The 12,874-nt window shown below is 42.2% G+C and overlaps 2 protein-coding genes across 6 annotated transcripts in view; one reads left to right on the top strand and one right to left on the bottom strand.

Moving 5' to 3' along the window:
* stx18 (syntaxin 18) overlaps positions 1–3,332 on the bottom strand; it is a 53,861-nt gene extending 50,529 nt beyond the window's left edge. For all 3 annotated transcript variants that reach the window (XR_009802225.1, XR_009802224.1, XM_061875293.1), the window contains exon 1: positions 3,124–3,332. Coding sequence is in view for 1 of the 3 variants with exons in the window: in XM_061875293.1 (XP_061731277.1) it covers positions 3,124–3,276 (153 nt within the window). In the remaining 2 variants the exon portion in view is untranslated. The remainder of the gene's footprint in view (positions 1–3,123) is intronic.
* Positions 3,288–11,471, top strand: LOC133535449 (uncharacterized). Of its 3 annotated transcripts, none has more exons than XM_061875296.1 (4): positions 3,288–3,396; positions 3,604–3,860; positions 8,162–8,291; positions 10,900–11,467. In XM_061875296.1, the coding sequence occupies exons 2-4, from the start codon at positions 3,764–3,766 to the stop codon at positions 11,264–11,266; spliced, it is 594 nt and encodes a 197-aa protein (XP_061731280.1). In that variant the 5' UTR covers positions 3,288–3,396; positions 3,604–3,763; the 3' UTR covers positions 11,267–11,467. The 3 variants fall into 3 exon arrangements, with proteins under 3 accessions (XP_061731280.1, XP_061731279.1, XP_061731278.1); XM_061875295.1 differs by having other exon boundaries at positions 3,289–3,396; positions 3,601–3,860; XM_061875294.1 differs by lacking the exon at positions 3,288–3,396 and having other exon boundaries at positions 3,409–3,860; positions 10,900–11,471.
* The last annotated feature ends 1,403 nt before the right edge of the window (positions 11,472–12,874 follow it).

Raw genomic sequence — 12,874 nt, 5'->3', positions numbered from 1 at the left:
ATGCATTTTTATGAGTTTTTTTTACTTTTAACACTTAAATTTCAAGATCAACCTCCGATATATCTGTCGATTTTAAGTTTGAACTATTATTTTGTTTGTTTTATGCTCTTTTGTCAAAACTTTGATGTTTTATATGGCAACCACACAACATATGCAATATTTTTTCCACATAAATCATTTTAAATTGATAATTTTTAAGTAGTAATTCATTATAACATCGATTTTTTTTGTCCTTTTTTTTTGAGCAATAGAAAAAGAAAAGAAAATAAAAACAAAAGGAAAAAAAAATCTGCCTGCATGGCAGCTTTGTGTCAACATTGCCACTTTTTCTAATTAGATTTCACCTCATTCCACATTTTTTAAATGTTTTTTTTTCAATTTTTGCAATACTATCAGTTTTGCAATTTCTGCAGAATGTGTGGCGGGCCGGTAAATGATTAGCTGGGGGCCACAAATGGCCCCCGGGCCGCACTTTGTACACCCTGCCATAAAAAGAAGGAGAGCCGACGGGAGCGTGGATGTCAACATTGCGCAGATGGACAAAGTAAACCAACAAAACTCGAGGAAGAATTGGTGCCAGATAGAGGGAGAAATAATTATTTTCTGTGGATGAAAAAAAACCTGAATAAATGTAGGCTGATCTGCAAAACATGTGACCAACGAGCCGTTGCTAGCAACTTGAACATGTCTATTTATTTTTATCACGTGAAAACATGGCAATAAAACCAAGACATGGTCAGTGTTAGATTGAGGCCAAGTATTAATGTTGCCTCAAAACCTCAAAATAAATAAAAAGGAAAACGATGTAAGAGAAAGAGAAGAATTTAAAAGTAGAAGGTGACATTTCTTGATTACAATTTATATCCTGTGGTCTGTAGAATTTTAAGAATGGTATGAGAACACACTTTTCCACAGTGCAGATCCACCACTTTAAGAAGATGGTAACTATTAGAATGTAACTCATAGGGAGATATTAATTAAGGCCTTTGTTTTCTAGGACAATTAAGGACTTGCATTAATATACTTAAACACATTTTAACTATGTTATCAACCAAATGTTGGCAGTTGTTTTCAATAGAAATAGGTTCGGTACAAACTGTTAACTAGAGATGTCTGATAACATCAGCCGATAAATGCTTTAAAATGTAATATCGGAAATTCTCGGTATCGGGTTCAAGGTGTACCTAAAAAAGTGACCACAGGTGTATCTAAAGAATTGACTACTGATGTAAGTGACCACAGGTGTACCTAAACAATTGACCCCTGATGTAAGTGACCAAGGATATACCTAAAGAAATGACTACTGATGTATCAAAATAAATGACCACAGATGTACCTAAAGAAGTGACCAAAGATGTACCTAAAGAAGTGACCACTGATGTACGTAAAGAAGTGACCACAGATGTACCTAAATAAGTGACTAGTGATGTAAGTGACTACTGATGTATCTAAAGAAATGACCACAGGTGTACCTAAAGAAGTGACTACAGGTGTAATTAAAGAAGTGACCACAGGTGTACTTAAAGAAGTGACCACAGGTGTACCTAAAGAAGTGACCACAAATGTATCTAAAGAAGGGACCACAGGTGTACCTAAAGAAGGGACTACTGATGTATCTAAAGAAGTGACCACAGATGTACCTAAAGAATTGACCACTGATGTACCTAAAGAAGTGGCCACAGGTGTACCTAAAGAAGTGACCACTGATGTGACCACAGGTGTACCTAAAGAAGTGACTACAGGTGTACCTAAAGAAGTGACTACAGGTGTAATTAAAGAAGTGACCACAGGTGTACCTTAATAATTAACAACTGATGTGACCACAGGTGTACCTAAAGAAGTGACTACAGGTGTAATTAAAGAAGTGACCACTGGTGTACTTAAAGAAGTGACTACAGGTGTACCTAAAGAAGTGACTAAAGGGGTAATTAAAGAAGTGACCACAGGTGTACCTAAATAATTGACCACTGATGTGACCGCAGGTGTACCTAAAGAAGTGACTACAGGTGTACCTAAAGAAGTGACCACAAATGTATCTAAAGAAGTGACCACAGGTGTACCTAAAGAAGTGACTACTGATGTATCTAAAGTGACCACAGATGTACCTAAAGAAGTGACGACAGGTGTACCTAAAGAAGTGACCACAGGTGTACCTAAAGAAGTGACGACAGGTGTACCTAAAGAAGTGACTACTGATGTATCTAAAGTGACCACAGATGTACCTAAAGAAGTGACCACAGGTGTACCTAAAGAATTGACCACTAGTGTACCTAAAGAAGTGACCACAGGTGTACCTAAAGAAGTGACCACTGATGTGACCACAGGTGTACCTAAAGAAGTGACTACAGGTGTAATTAAAGAAGTGACCACAGGTGTGCCTTAATAATTAACAACTTATGTCACCACAGGTGTACCTAAAGAAGTGACTACAGGTGTACTTAAAGAAGTGACCACAGGTGTACCTAAAGAAGTGACCACAAAAGTATCTAAAGAAGTGACCACAGGTGTACCTAAAGAAGTGACTACTGATGTACCTAAAGAATTGACGACTGATGTACCTAAAGAAGTGACCACAGGTGTACCTAAAGAAGTGACCACTGATGTACCTAAAGAAGTGACTACAAGTGTACCTAAAGAAGTGACTACAGGTGTAATTAAAGAAGTGACCACAGGTGTACCTTAATAATTAACAACTGATGTGACCACAGGTGTACCTAAAGAAGTGACTACAGGTGTACCTAAAGAAGTGACCACAGGTGTACCTACAGAAGTGACCACAGGTGTACCTACAGAAGTGACCAAAGGTGTACCTAAAGAAGTGACCACAGGTGTACTTAAAGAAGTGACGACAGGTGTACCTAAAGAAGTGACGACAGGTGTACCTAAAGAAGTGACGACAGGTGTACCTAAAGAAGTGACCGCCGACCGTATGTTCAGTGATGGATGATAACGGCTATTAAATTACCTTAAAAAGTGTTTTAACTAAAAAGCAGCTTAAATAACGCTTCGTAATGCGTGTTAGCAGTTAACAAGTGTGTAACTAAAAGCAAGTAACTCTGCTATCTATGACTATTAATGACGTGTTAGCCTGGTTAGCTCCAGCTAGCTCGAGCAGTGACTCACCACTTCTTTGGCCTTCGGAGAAAAGCCACCCTTGGCCCGGCTCCTCTTGAACATCTCATCCTTCGCCGAATCCAAGCCAATGCCTATCGCCTTGTTCCTGGTCTTGACGGTCTTGACGCTGGCTTTAAACAGCAGAGTTATGTCCGCGGCCATGTTAGCGGCGGTGTAAACAAACCGACACGTCACCAGAACATGACGTCACCAGGACGTGACGTCACTAAACCGCGACACCGTTGTTCTGCAGAGCAGATGGCTTATAATCTTCCTTAAAAGGTTTTTTCCGCCTTAAAATTAGTAGTCGCGTGTTTAGGACTTTATCTTTTAGGATGTAAGAATGACTTAATTTTGGGTTATTTATTCTTAATTCAGATCTTTTATCTTTCCTGTGTGGTATTTTTATTGTGCTCCAAACATACAATAATCTGTAATTACCAGATATTATTTGATCATGCCATTCCAACTTGAGGCAATGTCCAGCAGGAAGCGCAGACCCAACTGGACCGACCAGGAGTGTTACCTCCTGGCTCAGCTGGTGCATGAAAGGAAAGAAGTCATCAGAGGGAAGTGCATCAGTGGTTTGTATGACAAACGCCAGGCTTGGGAGGAGATAACCCACACAATCAACACGGCTTTCCCTCTAATGCAAAGAACCGTGTCCGACTGCAGCAAAAAGTGGGAGAATCTGCTGGCCAAATCCCGGGAGGAGATCAAGAGACAGAAGATGCAAGCAGGTGCAGGTAAGTATTGAAAGGCCTACGGAAAGCCACTACTAGCGACCACGCAGTCTGATAGTTTATATATCAATGATGAAATATTAACATTGCAACACATGCCAATACGGCCGGTTTAGTTGACTAAATCTCAATTTTAAATTTTGCGCGGAAGTATCAAGCTGAAACGTCGCGGTATGATGACACGTGCGCGTAATGTCACGCATTGTAGAGGACATTTAATTCCAGCATCGTTCCCAGCTATGAGTCGTCTGTTTTCATCACATAATTCCACACTGTTGTGGACTTCTGTGTTGCTGAATCTTTTGCAATTTGTACAATGAATAATGGAGACGTCAAAGAAGAAAGCTGTAGGTGGAAAGCGGTGCATTGCGGCCGCCTTTAGCAACACAAACACAGCCGGTGTTTCATTGTTTACATTCCCGAAAGATGACGGTGAAGTGAAGTGAATTTTATTTATATAGCGCTTTTCTCTAGTGACTCAAAGCGCTTTACATAGTGAACCCCAATATCTAAGTTACATTTAAACCAGTGTGGGTGGCACTGGGAGCAGGTGGGTAAAGTGTCTTGCCCAAGGACACAACGGCAGTGACTAGGATGGCGGAAGCGGGAATCGAACCTGCAACCCTCAAGTTGCTGGCACCGCCACTCTACCAACCGAGCTATACCACCCCTATGAAACATAGCGGTCAAGCAAACACGGTTGGATTGGACCACACACACAAAGTACAGTGTATTATGCAGCGATCATTTCGAAAGATCGTGTTTCGAAGAGGGTCCCTTGCGAACGGCAGAGAAGGGCCGTTCCCAGCTATAATTCATCTGTTTTCATTGCATAATTCCACAGTATTCTAGACTCTGTGTTGCTGAATCTTTTGCAATTTTTTCAATGAATAATGGAGACGTCAAAGAAGAAAGCTGTAGGTGGGAAGTTGTGTATTGCGGCCGCCTTTATCAACACAAACACAACCGGTGTTTCATTGTTTACATTCCCGAAAGATGACGGTGAAGCTTTTCTATGGAACAGAGCGGTCAAGCGAACACGGTTGGATTGGACCACACACACAAAGTACAGTGTATTATGCAGCGATCATTTTGAAAGATCGTGTTTCGAAGAGGGTCCCTTGCGAACGGCAAAGAAGGGCCGTTCCCAGCTATAAGTCATCTGTTTTCATCTCATAATTCCATAGTATTCTGGACATCTGTGTTGCTGAATCTTTTGCAATTTGTTCAATTAATAATGGAGACATCAAAGAAGAAAGCTGTAGGTGGGAAGCGGTGTATTGCGGCCGCCTTTAGCAGCACAAACACAGCCGGTGTTTCATTGTTTACATTCCCGAAAGATGACGGTGAAGCTTTTCTATGGAACAGAGCGGTCAAGCGAACACGGTTGGATTGGACCACACACACAAAGTACAGTGTATTAACCGGCGATCATTTTGAAAGATAATGTTTCAAAGAGGGTCCCTAGCGAAGGGCAGAGAAGGGCCGTTCCCAGCTATAAATAAAATGTTTTCATCGCATAACTCCACAGTATTCTGGACATCTGTGTTGCTGAATCTTTTGCAATTCGTTCAATCAATAATGGAGACGTCAAAGAAGAAAGCTGTAGCTGGGAAGCTGTGTATTGCGGCTGAATTTAGCAACACAAACACAACCGGTGTTTCATTGTTTACATTCCCGAAAGATGACGGTGAAGCTTTACTATGGAACAGAGATGTCAAGCGAACATGGTTGGATTGGACCACACACACAAAGTACAGTGTATTATGCGGCGATCATTTCGAAAGATCGTGTTTCGAAGAGGGTCCCTTGCGAAAGGCAGTTCCCAGCTATAAGTCATCTGTTTTAATCGCATAATTCCACAGTATTCTGGACTCTGTGTTGCTGAATCTTTTGCAATTTTTTCAATGAATAATGGAGACGTCAAAGAAGAAAGCTGTAGGTGGGACGCGGTGTATTGCGGCCGCCTTTAGCAACACAAACACAGCCGGTGTTTCATTGTTTACATTCCCGAAAGATGACGATGAAGCTTTACTATGGAACAGAGATGTCAAGCGAACACGGTTGGATTGGACCACACACACAAAGTACAGTGTATTATGCAGCGATCATTTTGAAAGATCGTGTTTCGAAGAGGGTCCCTAGCGAAGGGCAGAGAAGGGCCGTTCCCAGCTATAAGTCATCTGTTTTCATCGCATAATTCCACAGTATTCTGGACATCTGTGTTGCTGAATCTTTTGCAATTTGTTCAATCAATAATGGGGACGTAAAAGAAGAAAGCTGCAGGTGGGAAGCGGTGTATTGCGGCCGCCTTTAGCAACACAAACACAGCCGGTGTTTCATTGTTTACATTCCCGAAAGATGACGGTGAAGCTTTACTACGGAACAGAGCGGTCAAGCGAACATGGTTCCCTACCACATGTCAACCGGCAGGTTTTGGTGAGAAAATGGTGGTAATAAGTCGGCTTTTACCTTAGACATGAGCGGAGAGCTTGCGTCGTTCCTCCTGCACCTGTCAAAGACGCAGCTGCGGACTCTCTTGCCTCCTCCCACCGGCCGCCCCTGACCGTCGGATGCTTCCACTGTGGAGGAGGGAAAAAAAAAAAATCTCAGCCCGGCCTCAACGGCTACCTTCGCCTCATCGAGAAACGTGGCTTCCCTCGTAGACACTGGCGGTCACCACACCCCTCCGACCTTCAGGTTGTACAGGTACCACCATATAATCTCACTAAAACTCTAGTAACACAATAAGCAGAAAAGGGATTTTCCAGAATTATCCTAGTAAATATGTCTAATAACATCTGAATTACATCTGTAACGTATTATTTTCGGGTCTCCCCATGTCTAGCATTAAAAGATTACAGTTGGTACAAAATGCGGCTGCTAGACTTTTGACAAGAACAAGAAAGTTTGATCACATTACGCCTGCACTGGCTCACCTGCACTGGCTTCCTGTGCACTTAAGATGTGACTTTAAGGTTTTACTACTTACGTATAAAATACTACACGGTCTAGCTCCAGCCTATCTTGCCGATTGTATTGTACCATATGTCCCGGCAAGAAATCTGCGTTCAAAAGACTCCGGCTTATTAGTGATTCCTAGAGCCCAAAAAAAGTCTGCGGGCTATAGAGCGTTTTCCGTTCGGGCTCCAGTACTCTGGAATGCCCTCCCGGTAACAGTTCAAGATGCTCCCTCAGTAGAAGCATTTAAGTCTCACCTTAAAACTCATCTGTATACTCTAGCCTTTAAATAGACCTCCTTTTTAGACCAGTTGATCTGCCGCTTCTTTTCTTTCTCCTATGTCCCCCCCTCCCTTGTGGAGGGGGTCCGGTCCGATGACCATGGATGAAGTACTGGCTGTCCAGAGTCGAGACCCAGGATGGACCGCTCGTCGGGACCCAGGATGGACCGCTCGCCTGTATCGGTTGGGGACATCTCTACGCTGCTGATCCGCCTCCGCTTGAGATGGTCTCCTGTGGACGGGACTCTCGCTGCTGTCTTGGATCCGCTTGAACTGAACTCTCGCGGCTGTGTTGGAGCCACTATGGATTGAACTTTCACAGTATCATGTTAGACCCGCTCGACATCCATTTCTTTCGGTCCCCTAGAGGGGGGGGGGGGGGTTGCCCACATCTGAGGTCCTCTCCAAGGTTTCTCATAGTCAGCATTGTCACTGGCGTCCCACTGGATGTGAATTCTCCCTGCCCACTGGGTGTGAGTTTTCCTTGCCCTTTTGTGGGTTTTTCCGAGGATGTTGTAGTCGTAATGATTTGTGCAGTCCTTTGAGACATTTGTGATTTGGGGCTATATAAACAAACATTGATTGATTGATTGAATTGCTCTGCCGTCTAGTTTTTTTTTTTTTTTTCTAGTCCTTCACTCTCACTTTCCTCATCCACAAATCTTTTATCCTCGCTCAAATTAATGGGGAAATCGTTGCTTTCTCGGTCCGAATCGCTCTCGCTGCTGGTGGCCATGATTGTAAACAATGTTCAGATGTGAGGTGCTCCACAACCCGTGACGTCACGCGCACATCGTCTGCTACTTCCGGTACAGGCAAGGCTTTTTTATCAGCACCAAAAGTTGCGAACTTTATCGTGGATGTTCTCTACTAAATCCTTTCAGCAAAAATATGGCAATATGGCAAAATGTTCAAGTATAACACATAGAATGGACCTGCTATCCCCGTTTAAATAAGAACATCTCATTCCAGTAGGCCTTGAACCCCTTATTACAAACACAAGTGTTTCGAAACCATTTGTGCAATCAAAAACTTAAAACATGCAATTTTTGTTACTCACAGATGATGACGTGTCTCTGGATCAGTTGAGCGCCCTGACCCAAATAGCCATCTCCGTCATGAACCCTGCGGCGCTCCAACAAGACGAAGACGACTCCACGCCGTTTGATATCATTGAAAGTCAACACAACAGGTGATACATGTTTGTTAGTAGACTTGTCCAAGCGCCACAAACACGCACAAAATGCTGCAAATGCCCCAAAACCCAGCGGTAACACCTTAGAAAAAACTTAGTTCTCAACATATCCAACATTGAAATACAGTAGCGCAGTAGGCCCAAGTATTAATTTTAATTAACAACTGTATTTAATATTTAATCATTTTCAACCCATATTCAGTTGAATATGCTACAAAAAATCCATATTTGATGTTCAAACTGATAAACATTTTTTTGTTTGTGCAAAATAATCATTAACTTTAGAATTTGATGCCAGCAACACGTGACAAAGAAGTTGGGAAAGGTGGCAATAAATACCGATAAAGTTAAGGAATGCTCATCAAACACTTATTTGGAACATCCCACAGGTGTGCAGGCTAATTGGGAACAGGTGGGTGCCATGATTGGGTATAAAAACAGCTTCCCCAAAAAATGCTCAGTCTTTCACAAGAAAGGATGGGGCGAGGTACACCCCTTTGTCCACAACTGTGTGAGCAAATATGGGGGAAATAATTACAAAAGTACACTTCATTCACTAACAGTGTTACAAAAAAGATCAGTTAGAATAATACATAATGTTGGATATAGAGAACATACAAACCCTTTATTTATTGAATCAAAGATACTGAAATTCCACGACATAGTGGAATTGCAAACAGCTAAGATTATACACAAAGCAAACTATAACCTGCTTCCCAAGAATATACAACAATTCTTCTCAACAAAAGAAGAGAAATATAATCTTAGAGAAAAATGTAATTTAAAACATTTGTATGCACGTACAACACTTAAAACCTTCAGTATATCAGTATGTGGAATTAAATTATGGAATGGATTAAGCAAAGCAATCAAACAATGTACTAATATGATCCATTTCAAGAAACTCTTCAAACTGGAAGTGTTAACAAAGTACAAAAATGAAGAACCATGATAAACATTCTGATTTTACTCACACATTCATTTTCAAAGTAATCTGATTTATCTCATCGTATGGATTAAAATTTAAGCAATTATTTATTTATTTATTTATTTGTATTGTGATTACTTATTACTTATGGAGTATACATTGTGAATACATTGAGAACAGGAAGTGAACAAAAGTTTTAGCAACTGTTATGTAAAGAAAAGGGGTAGGATTAAATAAGCTCTGCTTCTTCCTCCTCCTTTTCGAACATGTTGGAAAGAGAAACTGGAAATTGTGATGTATCATGTTGTATGCTTGCATGTTCGAAATAAACTCAAACTCAACTCAAACTCAACTCAACTCAAATAGTCAAACAGTTTAAGAACGTTTCTCAAAGTGCAATTGCAAGACATTTAGGGATTTCAACATCTACGCTCCATAATATCATCAAAAGGTTCAGAGAATCTGGAAAAATCACTCCACGTAAGCGGCATGGCCGGAAACCAACATTGAATGACAGTGACCTTCGATCCCTTAGACAGCACTATATCAAAAACCGACATCAATCTCTAAAGGATATCACCACATGGGCTCAGGAACACTTCAGAAAACCACTGTCACTAAATACAGTTGGTCGCTACATCTGTAAGTGCAAGTTAAAGCTCTACTATGCAAAGCGAAAGCCATTTATCAACAACATCCAGAAACGCCGCCAGCTTCTCTAGGCCTAAGTACATCTAAGATGGACTGATGCAAAGTTGAAATGTGCTCTGTGGTCTGACGAGTCCACATTTCAAATTCTTTTGGGAAATATTCGACAATGTGTCATCCGGACCAAAGGGGAAGCGAACCATCCAGACTGTTATCGAGGCAGAGTTCAAAAGCCTGCATCTGTGATGGTATGGGGGTGCATTAGTGCCCAAGGCATGGGTAACTTACACATCTGTGAAGGCACCATTAATGCTGAAAGGTACATACAGCTTTTGGAACAACATATGCTGCCATCCAAGCGCCGTCTTCTTTGTGGACGCCCCTGCTTATTTCAGCAAGACAATGCCAAGCTACATGTTACAACAGCATGGTTTCATAGTAAAAGAGTGCGGGTACTTTCCTGGCCCGCCTGCAGTCCTGACCTGTCTCCCATGGAAAATGTGTGGCGCATTATGAAGCGTAAAATAGGACAGCGGAGACCCCGGACTGTTGAACGACTGAAACAAGAATGGGAAAGAATTCCACTTTCAAAGCTTCAACAATTAGTTTCCTCAGTTCCCAAACGTTTATTGAGTGTTGTTAAAAGAAAAGGTGATGTAACACAGTGGTGAACATGCCCTTTCCCAACTACTTTGGCATGTGTTGCAGCTATGAAATTCTAAGTTATTTATTATTTGCAAAAAAATATATAAAGTTTATGAATTTGAACATCAAATATCTTGTCTTTGTAGTTCATTCAATTGAATTTGGGTTGAAAAGGATTTGCAAATCTTTGTATTCTGTTTATATTTACATCTAACACAATTCCCCAACTCATATGGAAACAGGGTTGGTAAGTCGGAGGTTTCAAAGCTTAGAATAAAAGTAAAATTTACGATATAATGTTATTTTGTGCTTACCTATCATGCAACAACAATTAAAATACTCATGTGGAATTTTGCAACCAATATGTTTTTCTGTCCTTTTTAGTGGCGATAAAGATGGAACGTTCCCCACAGGAGAACATCTTAAAAGTAAACACGAGCAGGCCGATCCTGTCCTCCCAGGCTACGCTTCAGATCCGCCGGGACACAAAACAACATCTTATTCCACCGTCCCCAAGTCACTCGGCGTACAGTTCAGCGCTCATTACCCTGCGGCGTCCGGAGAACAGTCCCGCTCCCCCTGCTCGCCGTCTGCACCCGCGCCGCACACCAGCACCTTGCAGGACAGAATGGACCTGGAGATGTCTGTGCTGAGAAGACAGGAGGCGGTCCTCAAGCTGCAGGAGGAATATTACACGCTCAAAATCAAGCGCATGAAGGCGCAAATGGCGGACTCTAATCTGCAAGACTGAAACGTCGCCACCTGCGGTGTCATGGATGTGTGATCATTGAATGTTTGTTGATTATTTGCATGGTATAGGATGTGTTGACTGGTAATAGTCCAGTAAATGAAACTTCAATAACATTAATAATGAAAGCTGCAAGCAACGATGGACGAGACTTTTGCTGGTGTTCCCTGCCTTTACCCATTCAACATATCTTTACCTGCACTTTACCTACCTTCCCTGCATCCTGGGGTCACACTGGTGCTTCATTCTTTCACCCATACACGCTGGTGCTTCCTGCCATCACCCAGACAACATATCTTTACCTGCACATTACCTACCTTCTCTGTATCCTGGAGTCAAACTGGTGCCTCCTTCTTTCACCCAGTCAACATATCTTTACCCGCACATTACCTACCTTCTCTGCATTGTGTGGTCACGCTGGTGCTTCCTGCCATCACCCAGAGAACATATCTTTACCTGCACATTACTTTCCTTCCCTGCATCCTGGGGTCACACTGGTGCTTCTTTCTTTCCCCCATACACGCTGGTGCTTCCTGCCATCACCCAGACAACATATCTTTACCTGCACATTACCTACCTTCCCTGCATCCTGGGGTCACACTGGTGCTTCTGTCTGTCACCCATACACGCTGGTGCTTCCTGCCATCACCCAGAGAACATATCTTTACCTGCACATTACCTACCTTCTCTGTATCCTGGAGTCAAACTGGTGCCTCCCTCTTTCACCCAGTCAACATATCTTTACCCGCACACTACCTAGCTTCTCTGCATTGTGTGGTCACTAGAGATGCGCGGTTTACCCGCACACTACCTAGCTTCTCTGCATTGTGTGGTCACTAGAGATGCGCGGTTTGCGGTCTCATCCGCGGCGGGGTCGGGCGGGTGACATGACGAAAAAATAGATTTTAATTAGATCCGGGCGGGTGGCGGTTGAAGCATCCGGAGACATTTGATATACATGGTTCTGGGATCGGTATCCTTTGACATTCAAAGAGCCATTTAAGACCCGTGTCATAAAGCGAAGAAGTCAATAGGAGACTCTTGAACAGGGGTGCCCTCACTTTTTCTGCAGGCGAGCTACTTTTCAATTGACCAACTCGAGGGGATCTACCTCATTTATATATATCATTTATATTTATTTATTTATGAAAGAGACATTTTTGTAAACAAGTTAAATGTGTTTAACGATAATACAAGCATGTGTAACACATATAGATGTCTTTCTTTCACCAAGACAAGAATATAAGTTGGTGTATTACCTGATTCTGATGACTTGCATTGATTGGAATCAGACAGTAATGATGATAACGCCCACATTTTCAAATGGAGGAGAAAAAAAGTTGTCCTTTCTGTACAATACCACATGAAAGTGGTTGGTTTTTGGCATCTAATTCATCCAGCTTCCATACACTTTACAAGAAAAACATTGGCGGCAAATTCCGTAGCTTGCTTGATTGACATTCACGGCACCCGAGGGTCTTGTGAGATGACGCTGACCGCTGCCAGTTCATTATTATGAAAAAATGACCGAGAGGAAGGCGAGAAACACTTTTTATTTCAACAGACTTTCGCGCCGTCCCTTCCGTCAAAACTCTAAAGGCCGACTGCACA

The sequence above is a fragment of the Nerophis ophidion genome, linkage group LG16, assembly GCF_033978795.1.
Source record: "Nerophis ophidion isolate RoL-2023_Sa linkage group LG16, RoL_Noph_v1.0, whole genome shotgun sequence".
NCBI lineage: Eukaryota > Metazoa > Chordata > Actinopteri > Syngnathiformes > Syngnathidae > Nerophis > Nerophis ophidion.
The sequence above is the reverse complement of the archived record's forward strand: the minus strand, read 5'-3'. Positions and strand labels throughout refer to the sequence as shown.